This window comes from Chrysoperla carnea, chromosome 1 (genome assembly GCF_905475395.1).
Source record: "Chrysoperla carnea chromosome 1, inChrCarn1.1, whole genome shotgun sequence".
NCBI classification, from domain to species: Eukaryota; Metazoa; Arthropoda; class Insecta; order Neuroptera; family Chrysopidae; genus Chrysoperla; species Chrysoperla carnea.
The window spans coordinates 101,019,423-101,038,949 of record NC_058337.1 but is presented as its reverse complement, the minus strand read 5'-3'; the positions used below and the strand labels follow the sequence as shown (position 1 = coordinate 101,038,949).

The 19,527-nt window shown below is 29.5% G+C and overlaps 3 protein-coding genes across 4 annotated transcripts in view; 1 reads left to right on the top strand and 2 right to left on the bottom strand.

Moving 5' to 3' along the window:
- The window catches only part of LOC123290913 (centrosomin), a 67,715-nt gene extending 60,202 nt beyond the window's left edge, over positions 1 to 7,513 (bottom strand). Inside the window, exon 1 of one of the 2 annotated variants that reach the window (XM_044871294.1) lies at positions 7,337 to 7,513. In XM_044871294.1, coding sequence (XP_044727229.1) covers positions 7,337 to 7,407 — 71 coding nt within the window. In that variant the 5' untranslated portion in view covers positions 7,408 to 7,513. Of the gene's footprint in view, positions 1 to 2,766; positions 2,882 to 7,336 lie in introns of those variants that run through there. The other variant, XM_044871293.1, reaches the window with a different exon arrangement.
- Positions 7,514 to 7,684: 171 nt separating this feature from the next.
- Positions 7,685 to 11,008, top strand: LOC123305428 (coiled-coil domain-containing protein 25). The gene is made up of 4 exons (XM_044887141.1): positions 7,685 to 7,872; positions 7,949 to 8,040; positions 9,612 to 9,870; positions 10,775 to 11,008. The coding sequence occupies exons 1-4, from the start codon at positions 7,800 to 7,802 to the stop codon at positions 10,981 to 10,983; spliced, it is 633 nt and encodes a 210-aa protein (XP_044743076.1). The 5' UTR covers positions 7,685 to 7,799; the 3' UTR covers positions 10,984 to 11,008.
- A 2,957-nt stretch (positions 11,009 to 13,965) lies between these two features.
- LOC123304941 (queuine tRNA-ribosyltransferase catalytic subunit) lies at positions 13,966 to 18,535 on the bottom strand. The gene is made up of 5 exons (XM_044886498.1): positions 18,293 to 18,535; positions 18,138 to 18,227; positions 16,157 to 16,608; positions 15,542 to 15,710; positions 13,966 to 14,526 (listed from the first exon to the last, which is right to left on the bottom strand). Exons 1-5 carry the CDS (start codon positions 18,440 to 18,442, stop codon positions 14,179 to 14,181), a joined length of 1,209 nt encoding a protein of 402 aa, XP_044742433.1. The 5' UTR covers positions 18,443 to 18,535; the 3' UTR covers positions 13,966 to 14,178.
- Between the last annotated feature and the right edge of the window lie 992 nt (positions 18,536 to 19,527).

The following is a 19,527-nucleotide window of genomic DNA, read 5'->3' as shown; positions in this document are numbered from 1 at the left end:
CTAAGCATACCGCGGACCTACTTGAGACCTAACCTAGTCTACCCGAGGACACACTATCACTATATACAGGGTATAAAAATGGATGTTTCCTTTTAAGATTTTAAAGTTGACCCCTATCCCAGCCTAGGGGATTCATGAAGAAGAGGAGAGGGATGCATTTTAATTTCATTATAAAAACAAAGTGTCTCAAGTTCTTGACCCATACTTTTTGAATGCCCTATCCCAGTATAAATATTCTATTGTACTAAATAAGAAGAATAATTTTAATACTTTATTAAAAACTGTACTTTAACTATATTACATTTCAAATCCTTTTTTCTTGCATTATCACAAAAAGATTAGTTATTTATTATTATAAACTCTGTTATAAGAACTATTAAAATGAACAATTTGGAATCAAGTTTATAAAACCTTTAATAAGTAGTCTCACCCATACCTGGTCTAAAATAGGTTAAAAAATGTTGTCTCTGTGTCTTAGTCGTATTTTAGGTTGTCGCTGTCTTACTCGTATTTTAAGTTAGGAGTCCGAGGTACTTCTGTGAGTTTAACCATGCCTGATCTAAACCGAATAATTTTATGATTTAGTAAATTATTTTTCAATTTCAATTTCCAATTGAAATTTAACAAAGTTTTTTAGAAGTTTTATGGCTCTACACACCCGACTTTTAAGCATTATTACATTTAAGAAAACAGCTTCCCTTGAATATATGTAACTTCAGTTCGTCTAGCTGATCGTGTAGGTTTAAAAATAAATAGATTTTAATTTAATTAGGGAGGACTTAAAAAGAAATCATTACCAATTTTTGTTTTAAAACCATGAATCTAAATTAAGCTCGTGGGATGATATTTCAAAGCCACATTCAATTATATTTTTTAAATTAACATAGAAAGATTTATTATTTCCAATAACAATAAAACGGCTGCCGTCAAGTGTGTACCAAAACAACTACAAGAATTCCCTATGAAAAAAAAAGGAAAATTGAACAAGAAAAATTTTACCGCATACATCGTATCGGTTTTCTACACAGATTTATTCGCTTCTATTAATAAAGGCAATCATATTACTTGGTATTAAAATTTCTCGAAGCATTTGAACATAAAATTAAAACTTCTAATATAAGGATGAATTTTTGTTGACTTCGAGTTGAGACATAGTTATTGAAATAAATACCACGATACTCGAAATAAAATTGTATTTTAAGAAATTCTATTTAACAAAATACAAATAAAAAACATTCAATAAACTTACATGTCGCTAAATATCGATCGAAATCGATATATCGATATTGAGCGACATTAATAGCATTTCTTAATATACAATTTTATTTCGAGTATCGTTGTATTTATTTCAATAACTAGACAAAACTTTTAACTTCAGGATAATTAATTTAGATTTTAATTAGCCAAAGCGAAAGCGGTGCGAACTCTCTGACAATAAAATCGATTTTAAAGGATACTCAGAATTTGGAACTAAAAAATGTTGCTAATAATTTTACAAAAGTATTTAACCGATTCACCTGATTTTCCCATCGCTTCTACCATATTTGACATAAATATATTTTTATTAGTTTTAAATTTAAAATTTTAATAAAAATGGGACAGTGTTTTATTGTACTAAAAAGTAGAAAATAACTTTTTCTATGAATCACTCATACGACAATATGTAAAAGCTTGAGGCGCTCATTCATTCGTTCATTTATTCATTCCTGATATTTTATATTGAGAGCCTCCAACTTTTACACAAAATCGTGTATGAGTGACTCATAGAAAAATTATTTTCTACTTTTTAGTACAATTCAGTACTTGCATTATTTTTAACAAATTAGAAGAGTTTAAAAAACGAATGCGCTTATGTCGGTCTTTTGGCTGCCATTTGTTCTGTTTTCGAAAATTCCGAAAGTTTTTATAGAATTTTTCTTCGTTTTTCGAAATTTTTCACAATATCACGTAAAATTTCAACTCCCTATCTTTTATAGTTTAACCACGATGTTTGAGAAAAAATGTTTCAAACAAAAGTTGTTTATATTTTTATAAGGAACCTTCTTTTTGCTTTTAAACTTTTGTTTTATTGATTTACAAGATGAGTGCGTAAGACCCAATTGACCTATGTCGCTTATTTATCTTCATTTCTCTTCGTTTTTGAGTTACCGTGTTTACTTATACCAAAATTTTGTTCGTTTCATCAATATTTCTAAGCGTTACAAACTTGAGACTAAAATAGATAATATAAAACAGGATATAAAAATTGGGTAAACTCCACACATCCTTCAGCAATTTGGGTTAAGTCTTTTACTAAACTAGTCAGTAAACTTGAAGGATCAAGAGACGGGGTAGAAATATATCTGAAAAAAGGATCTTACGGGCTTTATGTTCAACACGGCGAACAAGAAGGCAAAGTAAAGCCAAATGTAGCCCAGTACCTGCCTGCTAGCTTGAATCAAAACGACATCACACTTGCTTCATTGAAAAGCATAGCATTCACGCTTCCACTTAAAAAATGTAAAGAAACAAACAAAAATTAAATAAATTTAAAATTAATTAATCCAATGAATCGGGAGTTAAATCCGGGACCTTTAATTAACTGCTCAAAAATTATTTTCTTTCTATATTCACCCCCTTTAAAAAAAATATCGAATTTCCGAATGGTGAACAAATTCTTGTTCAAATTATTATTTTTAAAATTATCTACAACAATTGGCAACTCTTTCGACATATTTATAAAAAAAAATTGAATTATATTTTAAGTAAAATTTTTAATTTTCTTACCAAAATGGAAAAACATCCGGGGCTGGTGGTGACCATATACGTCTTGGAGGACTTCTTACCCCCGTATAATTTAAAAATGACATGACAACAATCAAATATATTAAAATTAAACTTAGTCCCATATAACAATTAAAATTAAAAAACACAAAATACCAAAAAAACTAATCACAAGAATGTTTTTTTTACATTGTTATTAAATTTTAATATTTTAATTTACAACAAAGAAGAAAAAAAAACTGCACTCATTTCAAATAAAAAAGGAAATATTACATTTTAATATCAGAAAACAACACTTTCATAAAAATTATTATTCTTGTCCTCACTCTGAACAGTTAACACTTGGAGAAAATTAATTGTTTATCTTAAAAAATTTGATGAAAACACAACCCTTATTTAGGTACAATTGTAATAGCTGTGTTGTCTATTGTAAACTGAATTTATTGCTCCCTAAAATCCTTAACAGACACTATTTCAAATATTCATAATATTATGAACTAATATACACGTCTCTTTTTTATATTATATGTAATATATATATTTATCTTTTTTTAATAATTTCTATTATTGATAAACATTATAAAGTAAACTGCACGTGCGCTATGGAAGCTGGAATGATATTAATTTATTAACAGTGTATATTTTTATACCATGTATATATGAAATATATACATAGTATATTAAGTTTAGTCCCAAGTTTGTAACGCTTAAAAATATTGATGCTACTAACAAAATTTTGGTATAGGTGTTCATAAAATCACCTAATTAATTCATTTCCGGTTGTCCGTCCGTCCGTCCGCTAGAAGATATCAAGCTGAAATTTTTACAGCGCACTCAGGACGTACAAGTTCGTAAATGAGCAACATAGGTCAATTGGGTCTTGGACCCGTAGGGTCTTGTAAACCGTAAGAGATATAACAAAAGTTTAAATGTAAAAAATGTTCCTTATCAAAAAATAAACAACTTTTGTTTGAAATATTTTTTTGTAAGCATCACTGTTTACTCACGTGGACACAACACTAGATTTGGATATTAATATGGGATTATCAGTTATGTATGTGTGACCCTTAGATCATATATTTTAAATAGATAAGCCCAGTGTATACCAAGTATGTATATATATTTTGGCGTCACAAGAGTAGATTAATTAACAAAGATGAAAATACAATATTCAAACAGCTGACGGAGAAACACCATTTTGGAGGCCTGGTATTCAATGCGCATGATCGTATAACCGGAATCAGCTGCTTCAATGATGTGTTTATATTTCAAATTCACATGTGCTTAAAATAAATAAATAAAATTTTATTTTGATTTAACGTTCAAACGAGTAATATTGTTAGATAATTTTGTGTTAATTCTATGAAAAAAAATTATAAAAATGGTAAAATGGTAATTTGTTCAAAAGATACTGTTTTAACTTTATTTAAAAGTGGTATAATCTTATTTTAAATACGCGCCAGGATATTATGTTGTATATTAAGACATGCGTATTATGACCAGGCCTCGACATTTACTATCCTTGTCAATCTACTTTGAGACGTGGTTCTCACTCTGTTGGCAATTCCAGTAGTGAATTTTCAAACGTGTGGCATGTATAGGTATATGTGTAATGTGATCAATTAATCAACACTGTCTATACAGGGTATTTCAACAATTAACTTAGTCAATTGTTTGTTTTCACTTGTTTTTTTCAAAGAATGAGATATTTATATCTAAATAGAATTATCGTTGTATAGTTTGTCTTTGTTTATAATTATTAAGAAAGAGGGTATGCATACATCCAATAACTTCTATTATTAAAAAAATAAAAATTCGTAGCGCAGGAGCTGCGTTAGTTAAGCAAATTCATTCAGAGATAAAAGAAAAAAAAACAAAACAAAAAAAACATTTTTCTTAAAATCGAATATTGCAGTTTTAGTTCCCCAAGAATTTTTATTTCGAAAACTCAAAGCCTAGAGAAAAAATCACAGCAGAAACTGACCAAAAAATTTTGTATTTTGCGCACCCTCCCACTTCTTGTTTATCTGTCGATTTTTCTCATTAACAAACTTAACCTTTCAAATACCAAAAGCCTTCTTGATGCCAAATTTTATTAAAAACGGACTTAAATTACGACCGCTCGAGAGGTGGTCATTTTTCAGGACGTTGGTCATTTTTGACATTAGGTAGAATCGATTAACATTTGAAAATTTTTTTCAAAATTCCACCATCAGTACAAAAGCAATAACTCCATTTCCTGCGGAAATTTACTAAAAACTGAAAGTTATGTCACGAAACTTCAAGCGTTATTATAACCCTATAGAGATGTTATAATAGGACTTGGGTACAGGGAGTGTTTTTCGAGTTTAGGGATACACCTGGACCCAAATGTTTGTGCTTGACCCAGGGTCCGATTTAGGACGAAATCAGTGGAGTCAAGTCCCAAGGATAAGGCTATACCAAATGTTCTCCCAAGGCTTCCGAATTCTAAATTCGATCCTGTACTTGACCTGAGTAACATGCTCGTCTGGTAAGTGATAAATCAGTTGGCCAGAAACTCCTCAAACATTCTGATATCCATAATTAAGTTGTATGTGGTGAACTTTTCAAGCTATAGTCAAAAATGAGACAATAACTTAAAAAATTCACCACTTACGACTTAATTACAACTTAGGACTTAGGAGTGTTCAAAAGATTACTTACATGTTCCAAATGCCAAGGTAATTATTAAGCAACCAAAGCTTTAAAGATTAACCTCTTGCAGCTTAATTATTAGTGGGTATCAGGCTCATAAGAGGATTTCTAGGATAGCAAGCTAACAGTTTACTGCTCCATCTATGATCATAATTTTGAACTATAAATTAAAGATTTATGTAAAAATTTAAAATAGTAAATGTAAAATAATTCATGGTCATCTTTTCGGATATACTCAATGAATTATAACTATTTTACACTTAAAAAAATTGAAAACTGTGCAAACTTTTATCTCCTATTTCACCCCTTTAAGAGATGAATTTGAAAAAATTCTTTCTAAAATGACACCTACAGTATAAAATCAATAACCTTTCGAAATTTCAAACTTCTATAATTAGCGATTTAGACTGAGCGCCGATATATCAGTCGGGACATTGCCTTTTCCTCTTCCAGATCGTTTCCTTTCTCTGAAAGGTTTTTGATTTTAAATAATATACAAAAAGAAACATTTTTTTTTTTAAGTAACAAAAATCGGAGCTGTTATTGAGGACTTCTGAGTAAAAACATTAATTGAAGCGACTATTATTTAATTGCCTTGACGTGAAACAAGGCGCAATAAAGTAACTGCTCGAAGTTACTTAAACATTGCGAACATTCTATCTTGAATAGTTTCACAGAAAATCCCTTTATAAAACTCCAAAATATTAAAAGCGGCTCTTTTAAATGATTTTCTCGGAAATTGTAAGAGCTGAGTGAATTAATATTTGGATAGTACTTGGGGATGATACCAACATGATCATATTTTTATCTGTTTATAATTTATATTTTCTTGATTTGTTCTAGCACTTTGAGTTGTTGAAATGAGATCATTTCCCCCTCCATTTCAGAATTCTTTTAATATCAAGGGCGTTACTACCGCCGTATCAGCCGTATCAATGATACGGGACCCCCGGGCTCACAGCAGCATATTAATGCATCTCTATCTTATAATATTTGGTTAAGAAAATACCATCGATATTTTATTGCAAAGTGAAATCAACAGTAAAATTTCAGTTTGGAGAGATTTATATCTAATTATGATCCTATTGTTAAATAACTTATTTTAAACCGAAGGGGGTCCGCAGCTCAATGGGGCCCCTCCAAGGCGAGCTACGCCACTGTTTAATATTATCGGATTAGGTTGGAGTATTAAAATATGCACACTAAATCAAACTCTCAAAGCTTTAGAAGAAGCGTCTACACTAAGTTATTAGTTTTTTATTTGGGTAACTTTTAAACTTAAAAATAGGGTGCAGAAGTATTAACTAAAGAAGCTAATTTTCACACAATCTACAGTCTCTAAATTTAAAATATCCTTTCTCTGGGATAATTCGAAAAAAATAACAAGTAGTTCATGTTAGTTTCGTTTTTTTTCAAGTTTTTGTCTTTAGCACTTCAGCTTTAGTAAAAATTTAACTCAGCGTATAAAAGACCTTTACTTTTGGACAAAAAATAAATTTTGACCTGATTTTTCATAAGAAAAAATGGTTCTGACATGTCTTCCATTATTATGATGTTTGTTGCCATTATATTCCAAATAATATGATTTTAGCTCTTTAATTTTGTATGGAAGTAATTGAATAAACATGTCAGAAAACAAATACTTTTTTTGAATTAATTTTTGGATTAGGAATTTTAATATAACAGCTATTTTGTTTCAGTAAAGTGTTACTCAGAAAAATTGATTTGTCGAATATTTATTTAATAATTTTTCAAAAAAAAAAAACTACTTTACAATGTTTAGGAATTAGAAACACTAGGAATTAATTAAATATATAAAATTTTACTGTAAACATAATTATTGTATCTCAAAACTGTAATCAATTTTTTGAGGTTAACTAAAAAGTATTAAACTTACATATTTTGCGTTTGATTTTCCAAGTCCTCTGCAGGTCCATTATTTTTATCGTTTGGCACATTATCTGCCATTTTTATATAATTAAAAAAAAAAAACTTTTAAAATCGCATTGATTAAAAAAATAAACTTTAAAACACTATTTTAAAAAGATGACACAAAACAAACTAACTAAAAACCGTTAACTCAAAATCTACGATTCAAAATATGTTTTTCAAAAGAATTTGTAATGTAAGGCAACTATTGGTTAAATAATTTCATGAAATCTTTATGCGATTGGATTCCAATATTCCAAGTGAAATAATATTCTGTTCTTTTTTTAATACTTAAGTAAGGTATATGTCTTTCTCTTTTTCCAAAAAAGATTTTCTGCATATGGTTGTATCGTTGACGTTAGAGTTAATAATAATTTTTTTTTTTTGTAGAAATTTTAAATAACATAAATTTTCTAAAGTTTTTGATAAAAATGGTCTTTTACTTTACTAGTAATGTAGTTCAACCCCCTGTCACACTTTTCATGGGTTTAGATAAATATGAAAGTAAGGTTATGTCAATTTTTAATGTTTTTTTATTCGAAATATTGATATTTATCAATTTAACCAATTATTTTTTTAGATGAAGATTTAATTAAATGGGGATGGCCTGAAGATGTATGGTTTCATGTTGATAAAGTATCCTCAGCTCATGTTTACCTTAGATTAAAACCGGTAATTAATATTCACTTAATAACCTTAAGATAATTTTACTGTTTCAAAAGTAGTAATGGCATAAAATAAACGTCATAATTTGAAATTTTGCCACTTCGAGAAGTTGGTTTTCAAGAAAATTTCATACTTTTTGTAGATAACTCCACGTAGGAAATGTTTTATGCAAGATAAACACTTACATTAGAAAACAAAAATAAGTTTAGTAATGGTTTTAGATAATACATGCACGTCCAAGATTTATTAGGCAAAAATCGTTAAGTTCTGTTTTTTAATAAACAAATTTTCCTTGCACTCGAGAATTTAACCAAAGGGTAGAGGGGAAAAGTAGTGGATGGTTGCTTAGAAAACCCAATTTTTATCACTCTATCGGATTTATTTGACCGTATCTTGGTCAAATAAATTCGATACATATCGTTTTTCATACGTAACGAGTATAACAGTCCGCGGGACAACACTGTCTTTTTGTTTGAAATTTCGTGAGTGACATCCATTTGGCGAGTCGAAAGGGTTTTCAAATGAGCATGATAACGTCATATTTAAGCTATCGGTCTGAAAAAACACAAGAATGATTTTGTCGGACACTATGACCACTTGATAACAATAATTAGGAATTAAAGAAGCGACGCAGAGTAATCTCCCTACCTACTCCTCATCACGATAGCTCAGAGATAACAAATGTGCATTCTGAATGACTCGCTGCATTCGCAAATATTTTAGAAAATTGATTTTGGGGCTGTGGTCGACAGGCCCTGTATATACATCGTATACTACAGAATTAGTTTCCTGATTGGACTGTCGAAACCGAGGACAACCACTTCAATAGGTTGATATCCAGACGGCATCATTATTTTCAAGGGCTTGTTCAGCAAAAATAAGCGACCACATACAAATATTTTATTTATATATAGCATAGGGCAATAGGAAATATTCATGAAATTTAAATTTGGTTCAAAAATTTTTCTTCCGTAACTTTAATGACTGGACATTTCAACTAAACCATTATTTTAGTAATTAATACCTTTTTAATTACTTAAAATTAATTAATAAAAATTTCTAAAACGGAAATTCAAATTTTTATACGGACGTGACATCATTGTACGGGATTGTCAAATTTGTTGATATACTGTATGATATTAATTACTTACATTTTATATGGTATTTCATTAAATTATACTATTCTACGGCTTTTTATTAGAAAACTTAATAATAACGAGTGAAAATTCTGTATTGCAAATTTATTTTTTTAAAGTGTAAATTATAAATTGAACTGTCACCAATTGACAGATCACGTACTTATACGTCATCAACAGAGAGCGCCAAAAAACTATGTATTTTAAATATTTTTTTACACTTAATTAACGCATTTTTAAGCAGTATTTATATTTTTTACTTTGTTATAACGGTGTAAAACAATGAATTAAAAATATAAAAAAATACATGAATATTCCCTATTCAGCTAATCGATTTATTTTCTGCGACTCTCATAAATTGTAATAAATTCTGCGCCTAGTTCTGCTGAGTAGTAAATTTGTTTTTTAATGTTAATAATTTATGAAATTGGTTATTTTTAGGGACAGACTTTAGATGACATTCCATCTCTAGTATTGGAAGATGCTGCTCAATTAGTTAAGGCAAACAGTATTACTGGTAACAAAATGAATGATGTGGATGTTGTATATACAATGTGGGCAAACCTTAAAAAAACACCTAGTATGGAAGTAGGACAAGTCAGTTTTCATAAAGAAAAAGAAGTACGAAAAATTCGTGTTGCCAAACGTAGTAATGATATCATAAATAGATTGAATAAAACTAAAACAGAAAGTCATCCAGGTAATTATAATTGTATTATTATTATACTAAACTGTTTACATTGACTTAAAAGGTTTTGAACAAACGTTAAAAAGAAACCGCAACCAACACCCTAACATTTAGAAGTACTTTCCTGTAGTGCAATTTGTCTTATGATAAAAAAAAAACTTTTAACAAAAAGAAAACCGACTTCAAAAGAAAAACTTTTCCAAAACAAATTAATATGCCCCAAAAAGGAAAAAAAAATAACGATAATATAATGTACTCAAAATTATTGTTATTTTTGGAGTCGGTTTTAGTCAAGGAAACAACTAAGACAGAAAAGTTTGCTACATTAGCTTAGCTGACACCGACTCCAAAAATAACAATAATTTTAACTACATGATATTATCGTTATTTTTTTACTTTTTAGTGCAAATTAATTTGTTTTGGAAAAGTTTTTTTTTTGAAGTCAGTCTAATTTGTCACTAAAACAAGAATCATCGAAATCGATTGGCGTGATATTGAGTTATTCGCCCTCTTGTCTTGCAAACTTAATGCAAATTTAAGACTTTTATGGTTTTCCCATGGATGCCGTTGTCAGAACTAGACCAAAATGAAATGGGACCACATGGGAAGCATTAGCTTTCAAATAGATAAAGAATCATCAAAATTGGTTCACGTAGTCGAAAGTTCTGAGGTAACAAACATTAAAAAAAAAAAATACAGTCGAATTGAGAACCTCCTTTTTTTTTGTTAGAAGTCGGTTAAAAACAGGATTTTCTTCTTGTGACAACCTTTATAAGAACCAAATAATATTTCAGAACTATCCAGACCAAAGACGATGCTGAGCACTCAAAAATTCGAAAACGAAATTATTTTAATATTACCTACTACTACCAAATAAATGATCTTTAGCTCAAAACTATTTAGTATTGTGATGTAGATTTCAGATTAGAAAGGGAAACTCGAGATCGAAATGAACGTGAAAGTAAGAAAACATCACAACGTTTACAAAAAGAACTGGAAAAAGAAGAAGAACGACGAAAAAAAGAAGAGGCTGAATTGAGAAGTTATCTTACGTTAATGAAAACCGAAAACATGAGCTCCAATTTAATGGGTGGTGATGGAAATGATTCAGATGAATTTATGTGATGTTAAAAGTTAAATAAAAATTTGAAAAAAATCCGTTCTTTTTTTTATTTTTCAGTAGGATATGTTTTGAATGGCTTTTTGAAATAAAAATATTTTTTCAAATCTATTTGAAAACAGACTCACGTTCAAACTTTGTGGTTACCTCACCGTTGAGACTTCGTAAAAGTATTTTCGATTTTCTGTTGGACAACTTCTTGCATAAGAAAGTTCTCGATACCAGCGATTGCGCACATAAGCTTTAAATTGATGGATATTCGTTTTTTATTTGTAAAATAGGAAGATTATCGATTAACAAATGGAAAAATCATTTAATCTTATTTTCAATGAAATCGAGTGTCGTTATGTTTGCTTACTATCATTTTGTGAGTGAATAAAGCTTCTTAAACTTGAATTTTTTTATGTAAGAAGGTATCCAACAAAGCATTAAAATTAGTTATACTTTTAATATTATTACCGATACCATTAATAATTCATAACTGGAAGTTGCAACCCGCCAACTGGCGATAATATTTCGTACTAATTAAAACAGGAAATGAATCCTTTTTCGGTAGTTCCAATTTAGACTGCCAGTTTACTTACCATTTATCAATATTAATAATTATACATCAGCGGGGTACCGCAAATGAGTCCCTAGCTCTTGAGCTAAGTAGTCCTCTGTGCCCTCCTTAAGAACAACCTGTTGGCCGAAGATGAGACGTCTACGGGTAAGTGATATTATTTTAAGCAGATGAAGCTATGGGATTCTGTGTTCTAGTGAGTGAGTTCTAGGCGACCACACACTAGCTGTGGTGTTACACAGTTTGACCTGTCGCATGTCCTGTGCAAAGTTCCAGTAATCAAAATAGGCTTGTCGTAGCCATTCCTTGATTCGGTAAATTCGGAGCGGAAAGGTGCGTTTGAGATGACCCCTGTCGTACCAAAGAGTCCGCTGCTTCATTCAGCTTAACGCCAGAGTGGCCCGGTAGCCAGATAAGTCATGACTGTGGCAGATACCATTGATACCAAATCAATTTGAAATTCTAAGTTACTTCAGAGTTTTTGACCGGAGATGGTTTCAGATATATAAAAAACTAGCAGAAACTAAATTGATTATTTAGATCAATGCAAAATAATAATAAACTAGAACTTTTTTGTCGTTCAAATGTAATAAATTTCTAAATTTATGATATTTATGTGATCAATGTCCTGACAAGCCTTGTAAATGACACCATGTTTCAGACTATTTCACGCCCTTAAGGAATTGTTTTTGAAAAAGCACTAAACACCTCCTTATTTTATTTGTTGACAGGACTAATAATCGTGCGAATTATCTAATTGATACATCTGTCTTACATGGTTTTTTCATACAAATTTTGAACCCCTTAACATCTCTTTAGCGATTGAATTTTCAAAAATCCGTTTTCAACGTATGTTTACGTCATAATAACTGAATCTGGGCCAAATTATAGCCCAATCCGTTTAGTGGTTTGAACTATGTGTTGATAAATCCGTCAATCACGATTTCCTTTTATATATATAGAAATTCAGAACATAGAAGAGATAAACTTAGATATAAGCTCGTTAATAATAAATAATTAGAAATGAATGTAAGGGGAAAATATATTAATTTATTAATAAATTAAATTTACAACGCAAATAATAAAAACCATACAATTTTTTTATGATTAAAAACAAGGGTAACAAAATGAACAGCCAAAAAATATTATATAAATATACATTAAATGTAGGAATGAAATTTTAATAATTTTTTTGGGAAAAATACTGTCAGTGGTCTTATAAAAATTTGAATTCTTGGTATAGCTATGTAAAACATGGTGAAAGTTAATTTCTCAGCAATATAAAATAAGAAAAATATTTTGTATATTTAACATGTATAATAACGAAAATCCAATAAAGATTTTTTACGCAAACTTTTGAAGTGTGCGTAGTAAAAATATTAAATAAGTATACCAAAAATTCACATTTACCACCATTTTCTAAATAAATATTATAATTATTTAAGGAATAATTGGTCTAGAATTATCACTGAATTTATAGTAACTACCTGATTAGTTTTATGCATATCAAGGACGTCGCCAGTAAATTAATTGTCAGATTTAAAATTCTCGATCAAAAGATCGAAAATCGTAAATCTTCAGGATTCCGCATCATTTTTCGCATTCGCGAATCCCTTAGCTTTGATTTGATTGTAAAATACGTATATTCTACATTTTACCAACTATAAATTTTATCTCTCAATCGTCCTGCCACCTCCGAGTTCATTGGCTGACGATGCTCTTGATGCATAGTCTGCAATTAAACGTAAATCGTCGTCGAAATAAAATTGGCGAAATAAAATCTAGCCATTTCCACGTTTTAAAAACTAATATTTTTGTCCAGCAAATTTAAGTACTCATTTGAGGTACAAACTTTATTTTAAAAAAACTTAAAAATTAACTTATTTCTGCTACTGGAATAATCATATCCATGTTTTAGTCATGACTAGACTGTATAATTTTGACCACTAGTCAAAATATTTTACCTTTTATAGTTATACTAAAGCTAATTATACTTTTTGGTCCTATAGACCTTTTTCATGAAAAACAGAAATGCTTTATGATAATTTTTTATGAAAATATAGGTCGAGTAGAGCCTGTAACTCAAAAATTACGCATTTTTAGCAATAAAAACACTATGAAAAAAAATTGTTAAAAAGTCACAATATTTGAAATATTTTAAAACTATTTTTTTTGGCTCCACCGCACACGTGATCTGTGATGTAAATCAAGCAATGACAATAAAACAGTGGCAACAGTTGTATTAATATATCACTATTATCAACTTTAAATGACGTCAAACCAACCTTCGTGTAACATCGTGTGTTTCCGGATCGTTTTCGCCAATTTGAATTTTAATGATTTTCATTGTCTGTTTTCTCGGTCATATGGCTTCAAAAAAATCGGCGAAAAAATTAGCCCATTTATCAAGACATTTACTTTCATTTAAAAAAAAAAAGAAAAAAAAATGTGAAAAAGGTCTATTTTAGCTTTATATTGTATTGGATACAAAGTCATGGTACGAATGATTACCATTTATACTTTTTTGCCAAATACTTCCGACTACGATTTGCATTTAATTGTAGAATAATATTAAAACAGAAATTAAAAAAATTACATACAAAAAATTTTTGGTATGTATACATATTTACAATTAAAACTAACTAATTAATTCTATATTAACTGCTTTTAAGGCATCTACTACCCATTTAGGATATTCCTTATCTGGATATACGTCCAACATAAATTTTTGTACAAATTCTGAAAATTTGTCCCGTTTAATACTCTCACGAATATTTCGCATCAATCGTAAATGATGTGCAACATTATGCACAGTTAACAAATGACAGGCAACTGGTAATGATGTAACAATTGCATGTAAATAGGCACGGGTATACCGTTGACAAGTTGTACAATCACAATCTTCCTCAATTGGACGAAAATCATTTTCGTATTTTTTTTGTTTTAAACTTAATTGACCAGTTCGAACTAAGGCACAGCCAAATCTCTGTAGAAAAAAATTACAAAATTTTTATATTATTTTTGAGTCTAAATTTTACTGTAGAAAATGTAGAAAATTTTTATATTATTTTTGAGTCTAAATTTTGCTGTAGAAAATGATCGTATTCACAAAATTTGATATTTAACTTTTTAATAACCAATTTTATTTATAGTCTTTCATTATTTTGCCAGTCTGTGTACACGCAATACACGAGGGGTATATAAAGTTTAGTCTAAAGTTTATAACTCTTAGAAATATTTATCGTAGAAACCATTATTTAGAACAGATTTTATATATTTACTTTAATAGCTCATTTTCAAAGATACCCCAATTCGCTCGTCTTTCTTTTAATACGTCTTTGATTGGTATACCTAAAATGTGAATTTGGGTTCGGGCAAACAGCTAATAATTTAAATTATTTTATTTAATATTTAAAACTATTATTATTTAAAAAAATATATTCGAAATATTTTTCTAGAATATTAATGACGTTCTTTATTTATAAAGAATGTTGTGAGGCTCTCAAATCATGTCAACAAGGAAGTTCTGTAGAAATTAGTCCCAACATACCACAAGTGAGAAATTTAAATTTAAAAAAAAATTGATCTCATAAGTTTACGTAATGTTGCTATGCTACCGCGCACATATCGTAGGGCATAGAACATTTTTTTAATCGTAGGGCATAGAACAAAATTAAAAAAAAAAAAAAACCTTTTATTTGAAAATTGTTTCCGTATACTCTATAAATTGGCAACAATTTAAGCGCTAAGTCTAATTTATACTTAGTTCATAATACAACTATGTGTGTGACCAGAAGTACAGCAAATTCTTCCATAATACACATGCTCTACATGTTAAAAATCTTAATTCAGAAAATGCAGAATATTCAAACATTTAGCTTTGTTATTTGTGCTTTTGTTGTGCAGAATGATATGCGATTCAAAAAAGCTTTATTTTTAGGAAACGGCTCTAATTTATGAACAAATTTCGTTCTATGTGGGATCATAATCATTGTACTTACAGCGGTTCGTGTAGGAAATACACAATCAAACATATCAATTCCTAATGCAACACAAACGACGAGATCCACAGAAAATCCTACTCCCATTAAATATCGGGGTTTATCCTTTGGTAAAATATCTGTACATAAATGAACTACGGGCCAAAAATCGTTTTTACTTTCTCCACCACTGAAAAAAATATTAAATTACAATTCAAGTTACTGCTACCAGTTATCGAGATAAAAATTGGTAAAGATTGAAAAAATCGAATTATTTTGTTTCTGAAACTTGTTAGGGCGATTCTTTTTAAATAAATGTAAGTATTTTGCAAAAATTTCTGTAAATATAAAATATTCATCAATCCTGCTACACTTGCAGATAAAGGTAACACATATAGGCAGGAATTTAGTTATTGTAAAAGATGATTGGCACTAATTTCCAATCCCGACCTTTGTTTCAAATCGCAGGGGCTCATAAATTTTTTCAATATGCTTAAAAGAAAATTCGCGTAGTTTCCGCAGTTCATTGCCTACGGGTTTTTTCAATTTCGAGTTAATGAAATATTTAATAAATTAGACGCCTGTTTTTTGAAAATAAAATAATAAGGGGATATTTTTCCAACAATTTTAAAATACCTTAATCCTCCAACAGCAAATCCTCGTACATCACATTGTATATGTAACGATGCACTTATTTTACGTAAATCGGGATTTAAATTACCCTGAACAATTGGAAAAATATTTTGTGTATCTGGCTTTTGATGGGCGCTTAAACAACGTTTTAACCATCTACTAGTTCTATACATTCCTTCTTCTACACGCGGACCAGTTTTTATTGTCTCAACAACATCATCTAATTGCATTATGATATCAGCACCAATTACATTTTGTATTTCTATGGAATGTTCAGGTGTAAGCATTACTTCTTTGCCATTAGAATACGGTGATTGAAATCGTACTCCTTCTTCGGTGATTTCCGCTAATGATAACAATGAAACCATTTGAAATCCACCAGAATCAGTTAGTAAATTATGATTCCATCCCATAAATTTATGTAAACCACCAGCTTTTTCGATTATTTCCGTCCCCTTTAACAAATTATAATATCTTAAATCTGTTTAAAATAAACAGAAAATAGTTTTGAAGGATATATAGCGCATAACGATGACTAAATGCCGTGGGAGTACCCGATCTATGAAAATTTTGTTTTATAAACTGAAATCTATAATTAAATCTCTTGAGCTGGTTTTAATAGATTACACAGGCCTGCAAAAAAAAATTTTTTGTCATCTGCATGAGATATTTTTACTAAATTATATGTTTTAGAATGCGCTGATTTCAGAAGTGATGGCCATTTTTTTCAATCACGTAAGGTTTTTTGCAAATTTAAAAACAAAAAATTGGTAAAAGCACTCGTTTAATAAAAATTATACAGTAGCCTGCAAACATAGTGACATCCCATCTTCCTTGGTACCGTCTCTCGATATCGCGGACACCCTGGTGAAACCGCTCCCCCTATTTTTAACTGTAAGCTCCCAGATTTTCAGGAAAATAGTCTATGTGGGAGTGTAAAAAATGGACCTTCAGGCTTATCTTGCAGCCTTGAGCTTCGTATGCTGCTAGTTGAACAATGGTTTTGTAGTCAGGATCCTTAGTATTTCCCGAAATATTTCGCACTACATCCTTGAACGATATCCAAGCTTCTTTTTCCTTCTCATTCAAACTTTCCACAAAGAGGGTGTCGATTAAAAGCCATCTTATGTCGGGGCCAGTAAAAACTCCCTCTTTCAACTTTGCTTCCGACAGCTTCGGGAATTTTGTACATAAATATTTAAAACAGTCTTCACCCTCTTGCAGTGATTTTACAAATTGTTTCATCAACCCCAGTTTGATATGGAGAGGTGGCAACAAAACTTTTTTCTGGCGGCACCAAAGTAGTATTGATAACATTTTCCTCTCCAGGTTTTAAAGTTTCTCAGGGTGGTCAATCACTTTTAGTCCAATGCTGTTCTCTGGCTCTATTATCCCATAAGCATAAGCAGCAAGGGTATTTAGAATAGCCTGCTTGCTTACCCAAAAGCATCGTGAGTATTTTGAAGTCCCCACAAACCATCCATTAATGGTCCTGATATTTGATTCTTTCCAGGATAATGGCCAAATTATTACAGTTAGTTTTTTTCCATATGCACAGAATACCCCATTGGAAGCGAAATTAATTTATTTTCACTTAATTTATTGCACTTGGTGCAATAATAATACTTTAAAACTAGTTTTATATAATATTACTATAAAATACTATATAGTACTACTTAAAGACTAGTTTATGTTGTTACTAATATCTATAAAAATCTACTTGATAGAATGTTTTGAATATTTTTAGTGTTTTTGGGAGGTCAAAATCTATGAGAAAATGTAAAAAAATCCTATGCAGTTTTTTGGTCGCAGACCTGTGTTATTTAGTATTACTTTATTGTGTATATTAACTTGAAGAACAGTTCAATAAATGTATTAAACATAGTTCGGTCCGAATAATTTCGGATTTGTTTGATGCCGTTAAAACGATTTTTATTGCAAATGTTTGAACATTATCAATTAAACAATTAGGATTTTGTCTTACCGGTCGTGTGCCTAAATGATATGTATTTGAAAGCATAATTTGGCAATTTAATTGTTCTAATTGATCTGGTAAAAGTCCTTTTAAAGTACCCTAAAAAAAAAGAATGCGGTTAAAAAAACACATCATTGAGAAACATTCAATTAAAAAACATAAACCTGTGTTCCAACTGGCATAAATACAGGAGTTTCGACATCACCATGGGGTAAAGTCATAATACTTGTTCGAGCTTTCGATTTGCTACATTCCGCCAAAATTTTAAATGTCAAGGGTGATTTTTCTATACTTGAGGATTCGCACGTGGTCATTATTGTTATATTTAAAAAAAAATTAAACTACAAAAATTATTGTTCGAAATTTAAATTAATTTTTGTATCTCCCTTGTATTTTTACACGTTAAGCTAAAAAAAATAAATAAAAAATTGTATTATGAAACCTAAAGATGTAAATTTTGAATTTTATAAAAATTCACATTTTCTTTTACCCAATTTTTTTGTTTTCAGGTAAAATTCAAAAATTTTATATGCATTTTTTTTTTTTCTTAAAAATTTTTGTAGGTCTTTAAAAAATTTTAAATCGGGTTTGATTGTAGATTTTCCTACTTATAAAATTTGAACACGCTTTTGATTTTTTGAAGTTGATAAAATAAATATATATATCGGTAAAACAGAAGCGAAAGTCAATGCTAATTTTTTTTGCAGGCCATCTAATGCCATCTCGGAGTGTCAGCGCAAACTAAATTAGTATAATCGTCAAAATAGATCTCATTATTATCTTAAATAATAAGGTTCTTATCTTGAATAGTAAGCTTATTTTCTTGCATAAAAATGGTATTTATCCTATATGCATTAACATTAGAAAACTTATAATATTAAATATTATAAGTTTCTGTTTTCTACCGTCATGCAAATAGGATGAGTACCATTTTCATACAAGCTCATATATATTTCATAAATATTAAATTTTTATTTTTTATTTTGTGTGTTCAATTTTCAATAACTCAAATTATATAGTCTTTTGCAGTCTCTGCTCAAATTTGTATAGAAATACATATAAAATTAAATATAATTTTATTTTGTGATGAACCTGAAAATAATAAATTGAAACAAAGAGACTCTTTTTAAATAATTTATTTCCTTATTATGGAATATACTTCGCGGTCGAATAAAAAATAGTAGAAACCAACCAAGATTAATGAAATAATGATTACTCGTAGTTAGAGGAAAACCACGTAAAAAAACTTCAATCATATAGAAAATGAAAATAATTGAAAACGAAACGTAAACAAACAAAAAGAACGAAAAATATGAAAAATTTATATCTAGAAAATAAATATTGATATGAAAATATCTAGAATTTTTAAATCAATTTGATATACTTTCCTTAATATATA

What these genes read in the sequence shown, in the direction of transcription:
- LOC123305428 (XM_044887141.1), top strand. Translation starts at nt 7,800, where the DNA reads ATGGTCTTTTACTTTACTAGTAATGTAGTTCAACCCCCTGTCACACTT. An exon ending in GGGTTTAGATAAATATGAAA is followed by an intron (nt 7,873 to 7,948) that starts GTAAGGTTATGT and finishes TTATTTTTTTAG; the next exon opens with ATGAAGATTTAATTAAATGG. An exon ending in TAAAACAGAAAGTCATCCAG is followed by an intron (nt 9,871 to 10,774) that starts GTAATTATAATT and finishes ATTGTGATGTAG; the next exon opens with ATTTCAGATTAGAAAGGGAA.
- LOC123304941 (XM_044886498.1), bottom strand. Translation starts at nt 18,442, where the DNA reads ATGACCACGTGCGAATCCTCAAGTATAGAAAAATCACCCTTGACATTT. An exon ending in TTATGCCAGTTGGAACACAG is followed by an intron (nt 18,228 to 18,292) that starts GTTTATGTTTTT and finishes CTTTTTTTTTAG; the next exon opens with GGTACTTTAAAAGGACTTTT. An exon ending in ATCATTTAGGCACACGACCG is followed by an intron (nt 16,609 to 18,137) that starts GTAAGACAAAAT and finishes AATTTGTTAAAG; the next exon opens with GGGACGGAAATAATCGAAAA.